At 32.8% G+C, this 23,955-nt stretch overlaps 2 protein-coding genes across 6 annotated transcripts; both read right to left on the reverse strand.

Annotated features, from left to right (window-relative positions):
* Positions 1-1,133: 1,133 nt before the first annotated feature.
* On the reverse strand, positions 1,134-8,274 carry LOC109795006 (Got1/Sft2-like vescicle transport protein family). 2 transcript variants are annotated; one of them, XM_020354407.3, is made up of 7 exons: positions 8,030-8,274; positions 7,627-7,799; positions 7,238-7,291; positions 2,722-2,795; positions 2,121-2,238; positions 1,734-1,792; positions 1,134-1,584 (listed from the first exon to the last, which is right to left on the reverse strand). In XM_020354407.3, exons 2-7 carry the CDS (start codon positions 7,726-7,728, stop codon positions 1,506-1,508), a joined length of 486 nt encoding a protein of 161 aa, XP_020209996.1. In that variant the 5' UTR covers positions 7,729-7,799; positions 8,030-8,274; the 3' UTR covers positions 1,134-1,505. The 2 variants fall into 2 exon arrangements, with proteins under 2 accessions (XP_020209996.1, XP_020209994.1); XM_020354405.3 differs by having other exon boundaries at positions 7,627-7,763; positions 8,030-8,272.
* Positions 8,275-9,870: 1,596 nt separating this feature from the next.
* LOC109813793 (histone-lysine N-methyltransferase ATX4) lies at positions 9,871-22,642 on the reverse strand. 4 transcript variants are annotated; one of them, XM_083063175.1, is made up of 22 exons: positions 21,118-22,601; positions 20,812-20,867; positions 20,492-20,705; positions 20,066-20,194; positions 19,682-19,750; positions 19,487-19,578; positions 19,219-19,311; positions 16,720-16,822; positions 16,015-16,117; positions 15,825-15,924; positions 15,412-15,536; positions 14,987-15,132; positions 14,546-14,650; positions 13,183-13,247; positions 12,817-13,030; positions 12,148-12,234; positions 11,960-12,016; positions 11,799-11,888; positions 11,298-11,387; positions 11,014-11,088; positions 10,670-10,770; positions 9,871-10,326 (listed from the first exon to the last, which is right to left on the reverse strand). In XM_083063175.1, exons 1-22 carry the CDS (start codon positions 21,838-21,840, stop codon positions 10,236-10,238), a joined length of 2,928 nt encoding a protein of 975 aa, XP_082919301.1. In that variant the 5' UTR covers positions 21,841-22,601; the 3' UTR covers positions 9,871-10,235. The 4 variants fall into 4 exon arrangements, 3 of the variants coding, with proteins under 3 accessions (XP_082919301.1, XP_020233637.1, XP_020233646.1); XM_020378048.3 differs by having other exon boundaries at positions 16,687-16,822; positions 21,118-22,600; XM_020378057.3 differs by having other exon boundaries at positions 11,298-11,384; positions 16,687-16,822; positions 21,118-22,597.
* Between the last annotated feature and the right edge of the window lie 1,313 nt (positions 22,643-23,955).

Genomic DNA, 23,955 nt, shown 5'->3' on the forward strand with positions numbered 1-23,955 from the left:
TCTAACTTTCAACTTATATACAACATAGATAACTCATTTCCAACAAAAAATACAACATGCAACCAACATAATTCAAGAATCATCATATTCTCTTCAAAACACCTTCAAGAACCAAAACTCAATACACATCATCTCATCTTAATTCAATCAAAACAACCATCAATTGATGAATTCAAACAACCATTAAGTATTACAACTCAACAATAACCAATCATAAACTCGCCTAACCTTGAATAACCCAAAAATCAAGAAAAAGGAAGGTAAAATCAAAAGTTTTTGGGGCCACCGTACGACTCTCTCCACTTAAGATTCTTACCTTCGAGCTTGGAATCCTTAATCTCTCAGCTATGGGAAAGATTTTAATGCTCTTAATGAATTTAATAGAAGGAATTCTCCCTAATTCGAGAACTCACCTCTTTAACTTATTTCTAACTTTCTTTAAGATATAAACTTATAAAGTTTACGTCTTAAGAAAAATCTTATATACCCCCTTAAACTTAATTAACTTAACCCTATCTAAAACTATAATCAAGAACATAACTCTTTAGGATCTCTATTCTTAGGTCTCTAAAATAACAATAAATACAATTCAACAATTAAACAACACGTCATATAGTCATATAATTAATCAATAAAGTATAAAAACCAGTGTTACATAGTCAATTATTATGAAAAAAAAAATAGTTGTAGTTTAAATTTAATATATTTTTATAACTTTAATTTAATTTAATTTTTATATTTACCCTTTCAAAATAAAATGCTCTAGTCTCGTTCTTTTCGTTTATTATTAACAAAATGTCATTTCTTATCAAGCTTGCTTAAGTATATTTTGTTCTTTATTAATATACCAACTTTATGTTTAATTCCTTTATAACTTGAGTTTTAATTTCTCTGTCCTTTCCTATTAAACAAAATAAAGACTTTAAACTTAATATTACAAGTTCATTACATATTGACATGTAACAGTGCGCTGAAATTTTATAATTTATGAATATAACACATGGAAAAAAACTAATAACCAAAAGAGTAATACTTATTAATCACATCACATTTTAATTTGAAAACAATGAGACATGAAATGGGACAGTAATTTCAATTGATTTATGAAAATAACATAAAGCAATATTAAAATATATATCGCACAACTATATAATACTTTTTATTATTTTTTGGGGGCTCTTTTTAGCCTGAGACTTGGGTCATCACCCTTCCAAACTAGCCTCATGGTCGGTCCCGTTTTCAACACATTCGTGGAAACAATTTTTATTCATATTACATTCTATGTTTCAACTTTCAAGTGGAGGGGAAAGGAATTGGGTCATGAACATGAATCCTCGTAAAGGCCAATAAGAGGTTTCATGGCACAAAACTAACATCTGAATTTCATAATCAATCAGTGATGCTAATTCAAAGTGCTACAAAATCAAAATGTCAAGCAATCGCCAATCAGTAATCAATATGAAGCACCCTTGATTTGGTATTTTGTTTTGGTTTTTTTTTTTTAATCAAAGTTCTGTATCACATAATCTGATCATCAACTCAGAAACCATTCTTCGAGCAAAAGGTATATAACTGAGGCTATACCTGCAACAACGTGGAACTATTAATAGTCTACATGAAGGTAAAAAAACAAAAACATGCTATGAAAAGCATTCCTTTGGAAATTGTTCTTTCGTAAACGACTTTCATGTCACAAATGTGTCACCGAACAGGGCTGTTGAAAGCAAACTTACCAAATAAGAGCACCAATCTCAATTATGATAGCAATTATGGTCAATACTTTGCTATGAATCTGCAGAATATGAAAAAAGCATCAGTTGCCCATTCAAGTAAGAAAGGCTGAAAAGAGGCCATGGAGTCATTATACTAATTAAGACAGCTTGATTATAGAAAAAACATTCATAGTATTAACAGTAACAATTTGGCAGCGACTCGGCGTGCTTTGTCAAAATTGGAAAATAGACAAAAGCTGAAAAGATTTTTCAAATTTCCTCACTAATCTCACTTTTTAAAATTAACAACTCGTGATTACATTAAAATATGCAAGTTATTAGTATATTCAAGCAATAGGTATTTATATGGAGCTTGTAAGTTGTAGCAATCAAAAGAGTAGGACTTACCCAGAGAGCACAAATAAGTGCTATAACCACACATCCAAGGTATATGGCTGTTGCAAAAACGCGAACAGGGTCAAACATCATTCCCAGTTGTTGTGCAGGTCCAAGAAGAAAGGCTGTACTGCAGACATACAAAAAGAAGTTGGATGGTCTATCGAACTAAATCCAGGAAACTGGAAGACAGACAAAAATGATTAAATCTGCCATAATAGCAAAATTAAAATATAAATAGAAGTACATATTAGAAGAAAATTACAAGAATGAAAGAAAGAACATGCGTACATATTAGAAGAAAAGGAGAATGAAGAAAACATCATGTCTTATTAATAAAGTCTTAAAAGTAAATACATCAAAATGATGAAAGAGCTCTATTAGTGAAGATGCAGAAAATGCTTTACGGGCAAGAATGTTAACTATTCAGGTAGCTTCATTTCTCTTCATATTCTTTGGGTATTGGGGGTGGTTATATGCATGAAAAGAAATAAAATTTGTTAAAGGTTGAATTCACATCAAGCTGAACTAACCTATAATACAAACAACTCAAATGTAGCTTGGGGAAAGTTACTTTTAAATCTCAGATCATCAAGGAGCAAATTGAATCTACCTTCCAACTGCTAACAGGTTGCCAAAGGTGAACAGTACTGCAAATTTGATTGGTTTCGCAAAAACAATCATTGACTGCAAAATAGGGGAGGAAAACAAACAAATGAAGTATTTTAAGTTAACAATTTATTTGAGGTTCCTAAAACTTCAAAATTAATAGAGAACAAAATATCAATATTTTGCATCAAGTACAATAAGTTGCACATCATATGATATTAAAAAAATTTCAGACATCAATTGTATTTATATGAGCCAAGTTACCAAGATTTGTAAAAACAAAAAGAGAAAAAAGTTGCACGAGCTTCCAAAGATAGGTAATTTACCGGAAAAGATTGAAATTACTTCTAGATAGAACTAGAGCAAGTAGGAATAGAAACTGTTTCAAAGTATTGGAAATTACTTCTAGATAGAACTAGAGCAAATACAAAGAAATTATAAACTTTATTTTGGTGAACCATTTGTAGATCCAAAGAAATATAGGAGATTGGTTGGTAAACTTATTTATCTCACGATTAAGCATTGGTAGTCAATTATTGCAAGCCCCTCGCATTGATCATTAGAATGCTGTTATATGTATTCTGAGATACATCAAAAAGGCCCCAGGTCAAGGTTTGTTATATGAGGAGAGAGGAGATAGCCAAATTTCAGGGTACTATGATGTTGATTGGGTAGGTTGTCTTGTAGACCGACTTTATACTTCTAGATACTATGTATTTGTCAGTGGAAATATCATCTCCTGGAAAAGCAAAAAATAGAATGTTGTTGCTAGATTTAGTGCTAAAGTAGAATATCAATCTATGGCTTTGATTACTTGTGAACTTGTATGCATTAAACAACTCCTTCAAGAGTTAAAATTATGTGAAGTTCAACCAATGAAATTATAATGTGATAATCAAGCAGCCCCTCACATTGTCTCTAATCCACTATTTCATGAGGACTAAATATATAGAGGTGGATTGTCATTTTGTTAGAGAGAAGCTGTTGTCCAAGGAAATTGTCACTGAATTTGTAAATTCTAGCAAGGTTATCGATAACGGATAAAAGTCTATGATGGTGAGTCAAAAATCCTTTATAAACATATGGTAGATACCATGGCGGAAAAAAAAAGAAAAAAAAAATATATATATATATATATACACACACACACAAAAGAAAACAGTAAAAAATACATAACAAGCAGAAAAAATAAATTAAAATTTAAAAACAACAAAATATCAACTTAAATAGTTACATATCATAACAATGCCATAATTCATTAAGTTCCAAACCTAATTGATTAAAACACAACAATAATGCTAAAAATGACAATGTTTCCATCCTATTTCTGTCCTATTAATAGAGTTTGAGGTTGTATGCCTTTGGTTTGGGTTGCTTGACATTGTCCTAAAAATAAGAATAGGAACACAATACCAAAATAGGAATAGAATGTTAGAACTAAAAATAAATTCACGAGCGCACTAGCAGATGAAGAATGGTTGAAGGAAGAAGCAAGAAAAAAAAAAGAGACAGCGAGAGAATGAATAAATAAGTATCAACAGTCGTAGATGAAGAATAGATGAAGGAAGAAGTAGGATAAAAAACAAAGAAAAAAAACACTTGCTACGTTTCTTGAAGATATTTGTTTGAATTGCTCGCCGGAGTGTTGGGCCACTGTGATTTAGGTCACCGGCTGCAACGGTGACCGGAGAGTTGTGGTTGGAGTAGAACGAAGGTGACTAGAGAGGTTTACAAACCTAGGGTAGATTCCGCGTGTCCTTCATATGCGGAACTTTGCGACTATGAGCAAGAAGTGAGATGAGCCAGAAAAACATAAGGGCTCACTCCATTTGGGCTTGGTTTGAAGCTCAAAAATAGGTTTTTTTTTTTAAAAAAAAAAAACCGTCATGACTGCCATAAAACATCATGACGCCATGGCCATGGCAAGTGCCATAACGGAAATGCTGGACACCACCATAAACCTTCATAAAATGGATGGCGAATGACAGTTTGGACCTAAACCGCGACGTTTTTTTTTTGTTATATCGGATATTTGACAACATTGAATTCTAGTGATCAAATTGCTGATATCATGACTAAATCCTTAAGGGGACCTAAATCCAATTTTTGTGCTCCAAGCTTAGTGCATACAATTTATATGCTCCAGTTTTAGGGGGAGTGTTAGAATATATATTTTTAGATTTATGTATTTTATATTTTCTTGACAGTATTAGGTTGTTCCTTCTTTTGTATTCTCTCTCTCATACACACACACACACACATATATATATATATATATATGACGAGAGATTCACTTACTCTAAGAGTAAGTCTAGTTAGACTTACTCCACTCAATAACTTATGTTTTACATTAAATTTTAACAATCCAACCATTGAATAACAAGTTCTTAATAAATAGATCAAATCTACAAAATTTTAAAAAATTGAAAAGCTATACGATACTTCATTATTTAGATTCAAATCAACATACAAAATGATTTTATGGTTATCTGTCAATTTGAATTTATAAAACAAAGTATCATGATTTTCAAATTTTTTAAAACTATGCAAATTTGATATATGCATTAAGAACTTATTATTCAATGATTGGATTGTTAAAATTCAATGAGTTATTAAGTAGAGTAAGTCTAACTAAACTAACTCTTATAGTAAATGAATCCCTCTTCTATATATATATATATACATACATACATATATATATATATATATATATATATATATATATATATATATATATATATATATATAATATTCAGATCTGGGTAGTTACTCACCCCAAAAATATTTTCATTCAAACTTGTAAACTTCAAGTACTTCTAAGAGTAATGAGCCAAATTTAGGAGGTATAAGAGAAGTTAAAGATGAGTAATGACAAGAAGGAATAGGAGGAGAATAGATGAGTTGAGAGAAAAAAGTAAGGGACATAACCAAAATGTGATACCATTCATAAATTGTTGTTCTGGAAAAAAAGTTAAGTTGATTATGTAGTTGAGATGTCAATGTTGCAGCATGCATCTCTGCTTGTATATATTAGAAATTAGAAATTAGAAATAAAATTATATGGATATACAAGTAAAAAATAAAGAATAGGAGAGGCAATTCTCCTCCAAGGGTTTTCCCTTCACAAAGGATTTATCGTTTCCCAGAGAGCTAATGCACAATTTACAAATGAACATATATGAATGAACCCTTCTATCCTTCTTCCCCTATTTATATCTAATTAAGCCCTCTAGTTAACTAATTAATATTCTAACTATTCTAACTAACTCCCTTCCCTGTAGTCCTAACACTTACTCTATCTTTTCTTTTTGTGAGTTGTTCTTGTTTTCAAGAGTATCATTCTGGGTTGGTTTCTGATTTAGATGTTGAAAAAATTTAATTATCTTTTTCTTCCACTATGCTGCGAAACATGAATTTAACATTTAATATAAAATCTTGCCTATTGTAGTATCTTTATGCTTTCAGTCAGACAGTAGGAAAATTGCCTCTTACAGATGAAATATCAGAAGAAATCAGATATAGTTATTTTCTACCTGGGTGAAGCATATGACAGCTGATTTCCTATAAATAAGATACACCATTAACTTTCCACTAGGGCCGGAAATGAGTTGGCTCAACTCAACTCGATAATATTTTACTCAACTCGCAGTTCGACTTGAGTTCAACATGAACCATTTTTTCCAGCTCAAACTTGACTTGATAGTCAATTCAAGTTCACTCGCAGAACGGTTCAGCTCATTAGCTCAAATCACATGAACTAAGAGTCAATTTTTTCTAATCTTATTTCAAAATTTTAATTTAATAATAGATTTTAGATAAAATGATTTTTTAACTTTTTTTAAAAGCCAGTATAGTTAATTCTATTAGCTTTGCAAATTTATAAGATACGACTCCAAAGAAACATAATTACAACCAAAGTATAAATTAAAAACTATTTCATCTTAATAAAATAATAGAAAATCTAAATCATAACTATGAAACTCTAAAGTGTCTACTTCTTTTATTATTATTGACTTATAACTACATTTTGAAGGTTCTTCCAAATTTTGATAAGCTAAAATTAAATACAAAGTTAATTATATAAATTATTAATTATATATTTATATATTAAGTCGATTCATGAACCAAATGAGCTACACTATATAAAATTAAACATCGATTCATTTATTTATCAAGTTTAATATTTAGCTCGAGTTTAACTCATTTGGTTCATGAACAAAATTCAATGAATCAAATTTCAAACTATTTTTGAGTTTGTTTTGTTCAGTTCACTGTCATTGCTACTTGCCACAATGCACCATCAGAAATTGCAATACCGATGGCTAAAATATGTAGAAAATAACTTCATTCCATCAACTAAATATTTGCCCCTAATCTAACTAATGCATTACTAATTCATAAGGGATTCAAGTACTCTTTTTATTACTAAATTTCTACAAGTAAAAATGTAGATAGAAAATCAAAAGTAAAACACATGCGTAATATAAATACACAAGAAAGGGGACACAAAGTTCTCTCACCAGTAACATGCAAGCCAAACCAGCAATCAAGCAAGCAGCAAATCCATAAATTCTCTGGTTAGTCAACAACCAAAATTGTCATAACATAGAGCTGTTAAGGTTATATATGGGCATGCTTCTGAAACACTTCTAGAAGAAAAATCAAAATAAGTTTCTCCATAAAAGCTAAAACTAGCTTATGCATGAGTTAAAAATAAAATTTTGGATAAGCTAATTGAAGAAAACTTCAACAAATTAGCTTATGCATAAGTTAATTTTAGCTTAATGAGAAGCTTATTTCATTCTTTTTCTTCCTATTTTGCTTTCTTAGAAGTGTTTCTTGAGAAATTTACGGCAGAAACCCTAAATCAATCTCAAAGAGAAAGATTTGAGAAAATTTTTGACAGCACCTGCGTTGTAGAGAGGGAGCAGAGGCCACCAGAGTCCTCACCCAACAAACTCTCTCCTTGCTCTTCATTATCTCCGGTTAATGACTGACCAATGTTCCACATTGTTTATAAACAAAGGGTTTCTTGCTCGGTTGACGCTTCAGCAATTAGATGGACAAAACAAATATGAAGATCTATTCAAAGTTTGAAACTTTAAGAAAGGGGGAAAATGATTAAGATATCCAAGCTAGTGAATTCAACGTTCAGTAATTATTATTTTTTTAGCCGTAAATAATTATAAATTAGCATTTTCAACTAGCATTTTCGTTGCTTTCTTCCTTTGATCTTGAAAGGGAAGAGGGAAAAAGAAAATAAATAAATTGATTTCATCAATTAGAAGACAACGAATAGGACGGAATCTTACAGTGAATGGCCTCAAAAGGTTCTTTGGTAGCGAGAAATTTCACTGGAGAGAGGAAAGGAACCGAAAATGTAGCGCATACCCCCTGATAATCACCGCAACTGGACAAGTCATTGGTATGATATGAAAGAGGAAAGATTGGAGCCGCGGATGGAGTCGAACACTGTTCGGCTCGACGCCGCGTTTAACGTTGTAGACATTTCTCTCTCTCTCTCTCTCTCTCTCTCTCGTACCCTTAGAGCATTGCATATTATATATCTTATTTTATGATCATCCATTATCTCGCTACGATTAAATAATCTATTTAATTTTCACACGGATGCAAGTTTTTAACTGCTTAATTCAAAAATAGTTTTCCTTAGCACCAATATCTTATATTCTCTCTTTTACACGTACATACACAAATGATAAACAAATTATAAGGGATCATTGTTAACTCTCTTGAATTTTTTAAGCAATTTAAAATCATTTGTAACATACAAAAATAATATTTTATTAAAATGTTAACATCCTAATTTTTAAAATAAAATAAAAAGTTATTGATAAAAATTTATAGTTTTATTATATTACACCACAATTGATATGAACTGAATACGGCAAAAAAATTATAAATATCAAATTTAATATAATAAAAATATATTATCTATATAAATAGACAAATTAATCCAATAAACAAAATATTTTTAATTTAAATAAATTAAATATAGTGACACAATTTTTCAATTAATTAACATTATATATATATATATATATATATATATATATATATATATATATATTATGATAAAATCAAATATGTTACGCAAGTATTATGATAGTGTTTAATCAATGTAGTTATATATATTTATAAATATTTAAATAAAATAATATTTTAAAATATATATATATATATTATTTTTATTTTAATAACTTTAAAATATTTAGTAGAAATAATAACTAATAATATTTAAATATAGAGATACATTATTAAAGTATAACATATTTGTATTTGTTAAAGAAGAAAAAAATTTATTTTAATACATGAAAGAATAGTAGTGTAATATTTATATCTTTTAAGAGATGTTAGTGCAAATAATATTTCAATAATAACATTTTTTGGTAATCGAAGTTAAGAAAAAAATTTAAAAAATAAGTAAAATGTTATATCTTAAAATCTATCGTGCAAGGAATCTTGTCTAAATAATATTTTGTCAAAAACATTTTTTATAAAGAATGTTAATGAAACTTTAATGAAAAATTTTATAAATAGATAGTTTTATATATTAGCATCAGTCAAGGAATGAAACACTCATCTTAGACACATTATGATTCGAAACACAATCTAAACGCATATATTGTGATCTAAAACACTCACTTCAACACATTGTTTCAAAACACTCAATCTAGACGTGTGTTTCAAAACACAATCTAGATTGATATATTAGAATTTGGATCCTCTCTTACAATTTTCTCTCTCTAGCCTCTCTCCTGCAATATTAATAGTCATTAGATATATCTAATGGCTCAAATTTAATTATTTAAGAAGTTACATTAATTATAAGATTAAATTTGAGCCATTAGATATATCCCATGACTATTAATGTTGTAGGAGAGAGGCTGGAGAGAGAAAATTGCAGGAGAAGATCTAAATTCGATATATTATGCTCTAGAACACCCATTATGTAAAATGCAAATTCAGCGTTTCAAATGTTTCAAGGGTAGTTTAGGCATTTATGAAAAATGCTAGTGCATGGAACAAAATGCCAGATGGAGGGAGCATTTGACTTTGAATTAATCTCTAACTATACATACAGTAGAACTTTTCCCGTGCAAATAGGCAAGTAAAGGGCAACATATGCAAGAGATTGAAGCTTACAAAAGCATAAAGAATTGAATTTGCATTAAATTGTGAAAATAAAGTAGTATTTTCTGACACATTTACAAAGATGCCAAGAGCCAAAAACAGTTAAATCTGGTAACCAAGAAAAATAACTGCTAAATCTATATCTTTTATTAGGCCTTGTTGAATGTCAAAGGAAAGCAAAAGTATAACTAAGCACTAGAAGGATAAAAGACAAACCTATGCCACAATTCTTTATCCCTATATATTTTTCTTATGCTTTGATTAAAATTACAGCTTGGGCTTAACTGTGAGGTTGCCCCCACTGATGAGGGGGATGGGTTAGTGCTCCTTGCGGAGAAGGAATAGTTGTCATGATCTGAATAAATCCTAATTCATGAATTTCCGGCAGTTTGGTGCTTTACATAAACAAGGGACTTTAAATTCATCCGGCTCATTGGGATCAAACAAGTAGTCATACCTGCCAGTTACAATCAAGGTTAGTTGGAAGAGGAAATTAACAGAAGAAAAGAGATATGTTATTAGCATTATACTTTCTATTTTTGGAAAAATGTGTTTGACTCAACACACGACACACGAAAAACTAGAAAAGAAATGGGCCAAACCCTACCTAAATTGGCAGTGGGTCCTACTAAATAGAGAGACCCTTGAGACCTACATTGATTTTAATTAATTATAAAGAGCGAGTTTGAAGAGTATGTCAGCAAGTGTATTGCTAGTATTCTTGGCATGCTGAAATGACAGAAATGCACATGCACACAGACCAAATGCAGCACAAGTGAGAAGCACAGATAGGGATATACGTCAACTCATCACCAGCAGAGACATCTGTCTTAGCAATTAGAGCAATCCGGCTCTCATCATCACCCACACTCATGATCCTTGCATAGCAATTGGGCATACACTGTATTGACATGATCCAAGAAAATGGTAAGATGAAATGACAGATAACAGTGACCAGTGAGGGTACGGGGGAAGCAATAATACAGAAAAACGAACAGGTATTAGCAATATTTGGCTCCTCATATAGCCAAATATTTCCTCTTTTTCCAAGATTGCCGATTTATTTTTTAACTAACTCAAAAGTTTCAAACCACAAAAATTGAGCAGTGTTATACAATTATACAATGGATTTTGGTTCACTTACAGAATGGTTAATTAACCGTGCTATATTTCCTTTATCAGTGGCATCTACTACCACTTCTTCACTTATTTTGAAAAGCTGCAAAAAATAAAGAAACCAGGACAATTTAATGTGATGATATAAACAATTAAGATGAGAAGAAAACTTCAATAGGTAAAGAGTGGGAAAATAATGAAGAGGAATTTCCAGCAAACAAAAAGAATAGTTCAGTTTGAGGACAATACTTTGACATTTAAATCTAGAGGCGACTAACACAAGGAACAATATGGAAGTGGAAGAGGACTCACATAGCAGTCTTTCCCTTCTAACCTATAGCGTGCCTCCCTAAGATCTGCAACACTGCGCCTCACTTGTTCACCACGATATTCAAGAACCTGCTTTGGATTTAATAATGCTCATTATTGTTAAAATAAAGGTTGTATTGTGATTTACCTGGGAATGAAACACAATGGATGACCATCGGACAAAGATTTCATGCTTCAGTAAATGTTAATTTTATATTTACCAGCATAAGGGACGAAAAAGAGAATTAATTTTTGTCAACATCTGAACCAGAAACTGACCCAGAATGGTACTATTAAAGGCAAAAACAACTCAAAACGAGAAAAGAGAGTAAAGGATTTAGAAATTGATCTTTGTCAGGCATTGCAAAATTCAGAAACTGCTACTGGTCAAGTTTTTTGCAGAACGATAGAATAGATGATGTCTGAAATACTTTCAACTTCTCAAATAGGCCAAGATACCATGAACCTTTGTAATTATTTCATAATTGAGTATGACATTCATACCATTTCTCCTTCTTGAATATTTCGACTTGCAAAGAGGCCCCATCCATGGATGCCAGATCTACCAAAGCAAACTCGTTCATTTTCGGTTCTCTGAAATTAAGTAAGACAATCAGAACATCGATTCCCAAATCTAATGACTGCCTAAAAAAGAGAAGATTTACCTGTAAATGATAAAGGCGCTCCCTGAAAGAAGAAAATGCTGGAGGCTTGTCAACCACCTGTTCAAGAGAAAGGATGAGCAAGAGTGAGAAAGAAGGGGGTTGAGCACTGTTTAATCTTACATTCAAGTTTCAAGCTAAAACAATGAATAGGAAAATCTCATTTAATTAGGAGAATATAGAAGATTTACTCTGTATGCATTTAAACTCCGTATTGCATCTAAAGGATGATGGCAGTGACCCCTCACATGATGAGCAACAGCTTCATCTGCTGCTCTCTAGCAAGTAGAAAAAAAATAAAAATGAGAAAAGTGCATTTTTTCCTTTTTCAAGGACATATTAGAGACAGCGGTGGATAACATAGTCTCCACAATGAAGATAGAAGTGAAGTAGTCAACACAAAAAAATAAGCATGACATTTCACCATTGCATCACATACAAGTCTGCATCCACGTAATATAGCCAGCAGGTACATTTGGCAAATAGCATTAGTTGTTAGCAAAATACATAATATATTGGTAACATTGATTGGGACATTGGGTACTAATATCATTAACGATTATTTCAAGAAGCACTTGTACTAGAAATATAAACAGTGTTTTATTTATATTTTCCTTTAAGAAAACTAAAGTTGAAAGTTTCCATTGGGAAAGAAAGCATTTATTATATTAAAAACAGAAAATCCATTTATTTCCCTTTTTCAATAATAGCTTTCCACTTTTGTTTCCTTAAAAATAATTTTAACAAAAGTAGAATATAAACAGGACAAACCTAAAAATAAATATCAGAGACAATGTTATGTTGATTAAGTATAAAAATTGCCAAAAAAAAACAAAAACCAAAATGATTCTCTAAGCTACCTTCTTCGTATGATTTGTTCTTTGAAAGATACGACACCGAGCAGCAGAAAATGGCTCATGTCTAGTGTTCTCTGCAGTAGAAATGTCTTCAACCTTTATTCTTTTAGATGAAATTAACCTGGACCCAGCTTTTTTCTTAGTTTGGAGAAGGCTTTTGGTAGAAATGACCCCAAGAGGGGTTTGCATTATCAAAACAGTGTCAGGATTGGGAGCTCTGCAAGAAATATAGACATGGTTAAGTTGAAAGAATTGAAAAGGAATAAAATGAATTTTAATAAACCCATATATGTGCAAGACTAGAAGTGTTTGGCAAAAGAAGTAGAAAGGGATAAAGGCATAAGCATGTTGTAACTCAGGATCATATACCTGTGGTAAGCACAATAAGAAACCATTCTTGTTGTCTGTTTACCATTTTTCTCCATACAATGTAACTGCATTTACATTGCAGATAAAGTTAAAAACTATTTCATGGATCATAAATTATCCATAAAAGATATGCAACTTGTCAATATAAAGTCAGTCATGAAATAGAATATTGAAGCTACAACTAAATAATGAAGAAGTATATTTTAATAATGATTATTGGCATATCTACCTATCTATCTATACATATTTAGGGTTAGGATCCATTGACATCATGGTGTTAAATTAGTGAAATAATAATTTAAATAATTTTTTTATAGAATGTAAATCCAATTGATCCAACCGTTGTATTTGATAATATTACTAATTAGATCAAATATACAATTTTCCAAAAAATTCTAAAATTACTTGGTGGTTCATCATATTATTTTATTTTAAGTATACGATAACACTTAAAATACATGTAAATATCTATTGTTAACATATCTAGAAGAGTCCAAATCATTTGAAATTTGATATGCATGATCATGAGTGTAATATCATCAAATACAATGATTGGATCAGTTAAATTTTGTATTCTATAATCTCTTTTGCAGACCCAAAAAAATTTGTATTCAATAAAAAATTATTGAAGGTATCATTTTGCTAATTGACATTATGATGTCAACAAATCCTAACCCTCCTACACACACATTTATATAAGCAGAGCATTTTACATTTCTCTGTTTCTCCCACAAGCCATCTCTTCAATTCTTTACAATAACCACTATTTTTTGTATAACAAAATAGTTCTATTGTAAATGAGTAAATCAATGCCTAATATAATAAAATAAAGTTCCAGACATGCTTATAAAACAGTTTATCATAAAATATGTAGATACTTGGACCTTTTATTTTAATTGTGAAGAGCATGTTAGGCTGTTACTGTTCTGAAATTGAAATGGCAGGGGCAAACAAAGATGTATAACCCCTTGGAGATTGGAAATGTAATACACAAATATGGTAATATAAATGATTATACAAGATACAAATTGCAACACCAACATTTAATTAATAGCTGAAAATATATTTTCCAGCAAAACCTTCAGGATTTTGATTCTTGTTAATTTTCTAACAGCATGAAAAATTAATCTTTTTAAACTGATTGAAAGCCCAAATAAGAAATGCAAGGGGGAATTTCTATGAAGGTGACTGGTGAGTAAGAAGGTCAATCATCAAATTGTATGATAAAAGCTAAAACCATATTAGCGTAAACCAGAATTATAAAATGAAAATTGGCATTAAACATTTAAAATTAAATGGAAGTCCAAATCAGAACATAACAATTATGAAAATGGGAGCCAAGTTAATATGAGCAAATCCTCACCTCCATGCGGTAGCCGGCCCTTGATGCGCACATGGCATGAAAATACGTGGAACACTTGCAACATTGTGTGCATGAACCATGAATTTGCTTACAAATAACACAAATCTGAAATCCAATTAATGCAGACTTTAGATTACATTGGCATGTAGGAGTACAACTGGACTAAGATATCCATATTATTTCATGAAAACCAGATAGATAGATACCTGTCAACTTTACTATGTTGTGTGTATGAGTTATGTAACGTGGCATAAAATATGGAGAATACATTAAATCAATGAGTGATTAATATTAATTACCAGGGGAAAAACTTTAGTTTTTATTTGAACTCAAATGTTAAAATGCACCATTAAGTGATAGTGATATGCTATACTTCTTTTAAAAGAAAGATATTAAGTACATTATTGAAACACAAAAAAAGGTGGTAATCAACACCCCCACCTTAACAAAAGAATTTGATGGAATGCTTAGAATACCCAAAGCAGGCTCCATCTTTTCATCACTAGCAAAAGATACTTCAGGTCGAAACCAAGCACAAGTGACATGAACCCATAATGTGTCAATATCGGTTGGCTTTAGAGCACCACCTGAATGGACAATCATATTTCAGAGAATAAGATTATAGACATTAACAACAAAGTAAAGATAAATTAAGTTTACTGAAGCTGTTCCCCAGTATCATGAACATAAAAGCCAAAAAAGGGTAAGGGGAGCCAAACTGATTTGTATAGAATGCACAAATTAGAGTCGAGGAAAAAATCCGTAAAACAAAATTCACAAGGTGAGTCTATAGCCTTATAAATTTTGTAAAATAAGTAAAAGGATAATTTGTGTAGAATACATTTTGAATATTGTGGATGACACACCTTTTACTGGACAAAGACAACACTCCCGCTTGATGTCAGGTGTTTCACAAGCTTTACAAACCCATGTCGTTAAGTCTTGAACATTTCTTGCTCCATAGCATTCCTGATGAACGGCTATTTGACATCTATAAAATATATAATGTATTCTTATTTTAATTGTAATGTGATTCATGAAGAAGAGTAAGAAAACAGCAACCAAGAAAGCCTTGCTTGATAGTTCAAGCTTGTAGAAGAAAAAAATGGTTTTATAAGCAAATGGTTTCGTTGTCAGTGGTTATCAGACTGACCAGTGAGTATGGTAAGGCTGCCAAACTGTTTAGTTAAAACAGAATGGAGACTGATGTGCATGGAATGGAAAAGCCCAAGGGTGGATATTGTTGTCAAAATGAATTAAAAAAATGCCGGATAATTACCTGTTGCAAATGATAATTTTGTTGTAATCCCAATCTTCAACCCATCTACATATAGCACATCGTTCTGTAGTCCACTTGGCACAAACAGGCTCATACTTCTCTGTCAGAGAAAATGGCGGTACCATTATCACTAAGAAATTCATCTCAAAAAAACATTGTAAAGTCGTACAATAAAGGAGTTAAAAGGTACCTTGTAGAAAGGTAAACAACTTCTGCTTCTTTTCTTTTAAGGATGGTTTTTTAGGTTTAACAGAAACTACAGCATTAGCATGAAACTCAGCCAATTGCAGCATCTGAGAAGTCAAAAGGATTGTATTAATTATAATCAGTAATTACTCTTATTTCTTATAATAAAGGCCTCCCCCCTCACCAATAAATCTCCAACCTAAATCTTCCTTTTTCTAAGTGCCACATATGCTAATCATACAAGACTAATAAGTTCCTACTTCTCAATAGGTTATAACAAAATAAAATATCAACATCGGTGGAATTGTGATGTTATAAAATTTAAGTTGCAAAAAAATTCAATTAATAGTACTAGTTGGCAGAACTTTAATATAAGAAACATATACAAGCATATCAAATGTCCTGCTATAAATTTTACAAGTCTATAAAGAGGATGATTCAACACTTAAACCATCACTCTCTTAGAGTAAATTAATAATATTAATTGGCAGAACTTGATATAAGAAATATATGTAAGTACATCAAATGTCCTGCTATAAATTACAAGTCTAGAAAGAGGATGATTAGGCACTTCAACAGCCATTCTATGAGATTAACCAAACAAATACGTAGCACATCTTCAGGACAGAGATAAGGAGTATTATGTGGGAAAGTTATATAACAGTCATTTACAAACCCATTTTTCCAGTGATAGCATGGATCCTTTCACCTGAACACTTGTCCTCCAATTTCTAAATTTGGAACCTGTGTGTCGTTCCCATTCTCTAAGTGTATGTTTTTTAGTCTTGCAAAACCCACACTTGCACACAACTCTGAAGAACATGGAAAACCATGAAAAAATCATTTCCTCCATATCATAATCAAAAAGAAGAAATGGATTATTTAGACAAAAAGAAGAAACAGATCACTTATACATGATAACAACGTCCCCTTAAAAATTAGTATCAATCAATTTAAAACATGGGCATCTCACCCTTTACTTTAACCATCAAATCAACACAAAAAGACAACAGAACAAAAACCAATAATTGTTACCTACAAACTGACATTCAAAGAACATATGCACAATTATATGCAAAACTGAAAACTGTCATTGTCAAATTTCATTTATTGCAGCCATGGAATTAGATTTTGTATTGTTGTAAATAACAAAAATATCTTAGGGGATCCAACATTATCTTATTTGACCTTTTATCATCTTTTTCCTTTTTTTATTTATATTTTTCCAATTTATCTTTAAGTCAGTTTCCTTAATGTAGGTATAGGTGTTCCACTATAAAAGGATGATTAGAGAATGTAGTTGGTGAGATTTAGATTAATAAGATAAGCTTCTTTATAATATCAGTTTCCTTAATTTACCTTTTTTCTGCTGCCTGCTCTAACAAACAGTCTTGTTTGTTGTGTTTTTTCCTTGGATACTATGTGCAGTGATGGCTAAGAAGAAACTCATTCCTTTGGGTCCTAATGACCTGCCCGATGTGGTGGGTCCCTATCAAGGGTATAAGATCAAAATGAGAGCAGATGGGCATCTTATACTTTCTCCTTCTCCTATCTTTCTAATTTGGGTTCCTAACAATTGATCTGACCTGCTGGTTCTCGAGGAGAGACGATGTTTCTAGAAATGGAAGGATTGCACCATTGGGCTAAGAAGATGAAGCTGCCATAAATTTGTTATTGATAATGGAATTGTCCATAAATTGACATATGTTAATACTCCCCAACAAAATGGGGTTGCAAAAAGAAAGAATCATCATTTCTTGAGGTTGCTCGAGCATTTCTCTTCCAAATGTCTATTCCAATTTTCTATCGGGGAAAGGTTGTCCACACTGCCACATACCTTGTTATCATGTTACACACTCAGTCTTAAAGGTTGCACGGTGCAAATGGATATTCATAGTAAATTATAAATCCGATGGGGCAATAGATCAATACAAAGCAAGATTGGTGGCAAAAGGATACATCTAGACATATAGGATAGACTATAAGGAAACATTTGCCCCAATTGAAAAGATGAATGCAATAAGAGTTATTCTTCCCCTGGCAGCCCATTTTGGCTAGGACTTGCAACAATTTGATGTTAAAAATGTCTTCTTTCATGGAGATTTTGAAGAGGTTTACATGGAGATACCCCAGGATTTGCATCTCACAGTAGAAAGAACAAGGTATGCAGGCTAAAATATGGCCTTATATGGGCTTAAGCATCTCCCTGAGCATGGTTTGGACTTTGGCTTGGATGATTTACTCAAGCAATGATTTCCCTAAGGTATATACAAAGCCAAGGTGACCACACTTTTTTCATAAGGCATTCGTCTGTTGGAAAAATCGCCATTCTTTCAATCAATGTAGATGATACGATCATTGTAGGTGATGACAAGATAGAGAAATTGAACCCTAAAGGGGAAACTTGCAACCTAATTTGAAATGAAGGACTTAGGGAAACTAAAGTATTTCCTAGGGATAGAAGAAGTCACCTATTCTCTCAAAGGAAGTATGTTTTCAATCTTTTCAAAGAGACAATAAAGTTGGGAAGAGTCCCAATTGAATAGAATCACAAGATTGGAAGTGAAGAAAGTTTGCATGTAGAAAAGTCATGATACCATATATTGGTAGAGAAGCTCAACTACTTATCTCACACTAGACCAAACATTGCCTACGCTATCAGTGCTGTTGGTAAATTCATGCATGAGCACTAAGAGAGACATCATCAAGCAATTAAAAGGATCCTTCAATACTTGAAGGCATGTATAAGGAAAGGTCTTTTCACTAATATATTTCAGGAGCTATACACAATTTGGGAATGATTGATATTAATTTACCAACTAGGGGGTGTTGTAAATAACAGAGATATCTTAGGTGATTCAAAATTATCTTGTTTGATCTTTAATCATTTTTTTGCTATTTATTTTAAGTCACAGTTTCCTTATTTTTAAGATAGTTGTTCACCTACAAAAGGATGTTTAGAAAATGCAGTTGGTGTTATTCAGATTAATAAAATAAAAAAAATTTCATCTCATTCTGAAAATGCATGTATTAATTACCTATCAAGAAAAGGTATTAATTTTTTACAAATTTCTACACCTATTACAAATAAAACAACTATAACCAATAAGTAATGAATAATACCGATAGCAATAAAAAAGTTAATGATGATAGATAGAATAGGATAGACAGGACTTATGTAAAATGCTTCTGAAGAATTTATGCTTACAAGTGCAGGCTTGGAAAATATATGCCTTCCACACCATTGCAGAGAACAGTGACCTTGTTAGGAAGCACTAGCTGCCCACCATTTTTTTTCCATCTAAACCAACAATTAGTAAGAAATACAAATCAGTGGAAGAAAAATGAGATACTTTTAAACAAACTAAAAAAAATATGATTTTTTCGATGAACTTAAATCCTAAAGACAAAATTACATGGAATTTACCGAGTTAAGCTACAAATAGGCACAAAGAAAAACAATCACATGAACTTACTTGACTTTTGGCTGTGATTTTTCTGAATCAGATAACTCAAAATCAAACTTCATTTTGCATGTAGGACACAAATTATCAGAACCTCCAAGATTCTTCAAAAAACAGAATATATCAATTAGAATAAAATAAAGATGTCTCTTTATTAGATTCGAATGCAAAGAAAAGATATTCTGACATCAAGTGTAATGGATAAACCTTGAAAAGGTTGTTGGAAACTTTGTCACATTCTGCATGCACCCATACTCTACATCCATCGCAGCACACCTAATTCAAAAGGAATATCCCAAAAAGGGAAACAAAAATCAATACTAGAAAAGAAAAAAAAAGTTGAGTTAAAAACACCATAACCTTAAATAGCTGACAGGATCTAACTAACCCAACTTCCGCTATCTGAATGATTCCAAATTTTCTTGCATATGCCACAACAATGTTTTGATTTTGTTAACTTTTCAAAGAGATTAATTTTAAAAACTACCAATTATAAATTTTTGTAACAAATATAGTACTTCAATTATAATATTCCCATTACAGACTTAAATATAAGTTAATAGAAGGAAGGCAAAGGCAAGTTGCACAAACCATAGCACATGCTTTACATAAGAATTGGCTGCCAGGAGTCAAATCCTTTGTTTTCTTTGACATTTTGAACGGAAGCTCCAATCCACATACTTCACAAGCTCGAGTGTCTTTCTTGTTATCAAATAAATCCTACATGTGGAAATCAAATAAAAGAATCATTATATTAACTTGTCCAGATGTCAGTAGACTTTCACACTTCTGCACTTTGGTGTACAGGACTATGGAGAATGGCATAATATGATAAATCTACAAGCCAGCCCAGGTCTACTCATCAGGAAAGGACCCAGTGTCACAGTCAATTTTCTATTGCAAACTTAAGTTTGAAATTATCAACTTTCTTTAGTATCTTCTAAACATGATGCATGAGTACGTTAACACCCAATCCAGATCTGCAAATGAAAAAAGTATGCCCTGTACATGACTTACCTGGTTCAGAGAGTGACATGCTGCATTCCGGTTTGAAGCAGTGATCTCTTGAATGCCTTTCCGTATAGAATCACCATAACCAGTGTTATTAGCTGCTGTATTTATATCTGCTATTAACTTCTCTCTAAAGCCCTGATCTGCCAAAACTGCCTCCTCTATTGCCATTTGAAATTCAGAGGGAGTATAGCACCCCAATTCAGACTGCCCCTGAAACCTAATTAAAGTAATATTATGCCAGGTAAGCAGCCAACATAAATTCTTACAGAAAAAAATGATAATTTTAAACAATGTAAATAAATAGACAACCCACAACTGCACACCTGTCTACATGATCAACAAACGGAAAAATCATCCCATATTTCACCCAGGCATAGTCCTGCTCAGTATCACAAAACACACAAAATGACCATTATCTTATAAGATCCGGATTTCCAATATCAAAGTCACAAGGTTTTAAATTGCCGTTCCAGCTGCATTGCAATAACCGAAATCGTACAAAATGACAGACCACAATGGCAATCGAGACATGGAAACGTCTAAAGTCAATATATCGTCACTGCATTTCTAGTTGCAAACTGCAATTTAAAACCTTGATCAAAACCTTCACAGGAAACAGTAAATAATACCCTTTGATTTTCACTCCCAGCGTACCCAAGAAACATGACACAAGCAGCATCAGGAATACACGACTTCAAAACCAACTCGGGAGCCTGACACATAGGATCAATGACAATGGCAGGCCAAAAAGGTTCCTTCCACCCTGCCTTGGCCCACACTATATCCCCAGCATAAAAGTCTTCTGGTCCATACAATCCCTCTTTCTTCTCCTCCTTCAAAACGCCCTCGTTGCCCCACAATTCCCCCAATCCCTTGCTGGCAGCATCAAAATTCTTATGCAGCACCTCCTCACACAATGCAGAATACCCTCGAGCCTTATTGCTCTTCCCTTTTCTCGATTTCTTCACACTCTCAAATTCCTCATCCAATTCACATTCAACCTTGCTTTCCTTCCTCCAATCCTCAATTACCGAATCGTTGAACCGCGATGGCAGCGCCTGCACCCGGCCCCGCGAAGTCCGCACCAGCGCCGGGCGTGAAGCCTTCTTCTTGCCGCCGCCGTCGTTTGCGCTCAGCGCCGCCGCGCTAGCTTTCACCGACGCCCCCAGCAGCCCGCAAAAACTCGCCGGAATTACGCCAGCGAGGAGATTCAGAGGGTAGCAGTGCCCATTCGTCTTCCTCCTCTTCTTCCTCTCCGCGGCGGCGCACTCGTTGTCCTCGCTTCCCGCGTGGCCGAGTCGCCGCCGTTTCAAACTCGGCATTTCGGATTTCAGGTTCCGCTTGATTATCATTATCGCAACAAGGACCAAGCAATCACTTCCGCATTAACCGAATCCGAAGCTCCGATCAAATCTTCCGGATTCCAAATTTCAAACATAAACCCTAATTTGGCATGGAATAGAATTGCTGCGGGAAACAGAGCAACATGGGAACCCAAAAGCGCGACGCAAGTTGAAAAACCTCGAGCAAAGACAGCAAGAAGGTTCAGAGATAAAGAGAAAATTGAGTTACGCGAATGTCGGAAAATTTCGATCGAACGAAGCAGAATAAGAAATAGGGATCTGTTTTCGGCCAAACTGAGGGGAGCTCGGAAGAAAAATATTAAAAAATTATTAATGTATGGGAAAAAAAATCCCAGATAATTTGCAATGCAATAGTAAAATAATCGGAAAAGAAAATTCGTATAGGGGGAATTATTTTAGAGAAGAAAAAAAGAGTAGGAGAGGAGTGACGACAGAGTAAGGCTATGCGAGAGAGAGAGAGAGTAGTTTCGGCGTTATCTAGATTGTGCTAATGTTTTATGCAACGGAAATGGGTTACTTGCGCGTCACGTGTTGGCAGCGCGATTTACTTGCTAATGTCTTGTGATTCTGGTTCGTTGGTGGACGGAGGCTGTGGCGGTGTTACAGTTGCAATACCAATGCCAATGCAACTAATGAGGCAACAAAAGGGAAAGAATTAAAAGATTGGGGCAAAATTTGTTCCGTGAATTTTGGAGTCTTCGTTAATGTGGCACTTAAATGTGTAAATATGTGTAGGGGTAGAAATTAGAAACGCGATCAAGAATTTATTGTTACCGGTTTTCATTCCATTTTGCGTTGTGTGATTTGGTGTGTCGTTTTAGTTGTGATTGTGTACTAAAATTTTGTGTTGCTTGCTGGATTTTATTTTTTACCAAGTTTTGTATTCTCCGACGGCGGAGTTGCGACAAAATTTAGTTGGATTTAGCAGTTGCACATGACGAGGTATTCTTTTTCTTTTTTGTGTTTGATTTGTTCTAAATATGTCCCCATATGGTGTGGACGAGATTACATTTTGAAACTCACGTTCGAAATTTTAATTTTGGTTTTACAGAGTCTTCTTTTGTAGGAGGAGGACGTGCAACAGAGCTTCGAGGTTTATTTTTGTTGTTATTCAATTCCTTATGAAGTTTGGCAACGAATTTGGATTTGTTACGCCGTAATGGAAATTGATTCATGTGTCTCTCTAAATTGAAGAACAACGACGTCCGCGCCAAACATAAGTTTCGTTGCCCTACCCCACCCACCAAAACCTTCGACATGCTTAATGGGTGGTTTTTTGAGGGTATAGAAAAAAAGGTGGCTGAATCATATAAAACATGTTTAGATAGAAAAAAAAAATACTCTTTAATTTTAAAAAATTACAAAAGCCCTTTAACTAAACATGTTGCAAGTTCAACCAATTGGTTTTACTTGCCATAACTTTGCTTCTTTTTTTTTTTTTTGTCATATTCTATTTTTTAAAAGAATATATAAAGAGGAAAAGTCATCGACCGGTTGGGATCGTCTCCCTCTTGAGCAGTCCTAACAGGAAAAAGAACTGATTTCATTTTTTATTTTGTAATAAGTCGTTTTTGTAAAATATATATTTGAACTGTAAAATATATATTTGCAGGGTTACAGTGAAGCCATGGAAGTTTGTTAGGTTAAATCTTGCGGTAGGACTAATCCGAAGCATGGATGTACCCTCGTTGATGTACATGTACCCCTGTAACTTCGTTTTCTGAACTAAATAGAAATGAAAGTAAGCATGTAAAAGAATATATACCTTTTGTTTCAATTTTTTTGTTAAATGGATATATTTATATGCCGAAAAAGACCAATATCCGTACGTGGGTTATCAGTTCCGAAACTCAACTCACATAGCATCAACGAAGAAAGCTGTTAGTTAACGATGAGTAAAAGAAAAATGAAAGATAAGTCGATTATTGTTTGTACTCTCTTCTATTAAGGCGAGCTAACTTCATCTCCATTTCCAACAAGTCAAGTTAGGACAAGCCAGCTCATATTAGATCCCTTAGTATCACATGGCAAAACTCTAAGTGGTTCATTTATAACAATTATGAGATTATCTATGCATCACATATCTTTCAAAATTTAGGATCA

Source organism: Cajanus cajan, chromosome 9 (assembly GCF_000230855.2).
Source record: "Cajanus cajan strain Asha chromosome 9, NIPB_CcT2T_4, whole genome shotgun sequence".
Taxonomy (NCBI): domain Eukaryota; kingdom Viridiplantae; phylum Streptophyta; class Magnoliopsida; order Fabales; family Fabaceae; genus Cajanus; species Cajanus cajan.

What these genes read in the sequence shown, in the direction of transcription:
- LOC109795006 (XM_020354407.3), bottom strand. Translation starts at nt 7,728, where the DNA reads ATGTGGAACATTGGTCAGTCATTAACCGGAGATAATGAAGAGCAAGGA. An exon ending in GCTCCCTCTCTACAACGCAG is followed by an intron (nt 7,292 to 7,626) that starts GTGCTGTCAAAA and finishes TTGACTAACCAG; the next exon opens with AGAATTTATGGATTTGCTGC. An exon ending in CACTTATTTGTGCTCTCTGG is followed by an intron (nt 1,793 to 2,120) that starts GTAAGTCCTACT and finishes CATATTCTGCAG; the next exon opens with ATTCATAGCAAAGTATTGAC.
- LOC109813793 (XM_020378048.3), bottom strand. Translation starts at nt 21,840, where the DNA reads ATGATAATCAAGCGGAACCTGAAATCCGAAATGCCGAGTTTGAAACGG. An exon ending in GTTGTTTACCTTTCTACAAG is followed by an intron (nt 15,925 to 16,014) that starts GTACCTTTTAAC and finishes TTTCTCTGACAG; the next exon opens with AGAAGTATGAGCCTGTTTGT. An exon ending in AGCGCCTTTATCATTTACAG is followed by an intron (nt 11,889 to 11,959) that starts GTAAATCTTCTC and finishes ACTTAATTTCAG; the next exon opens with AGAACCGAAAATGAACGAGT.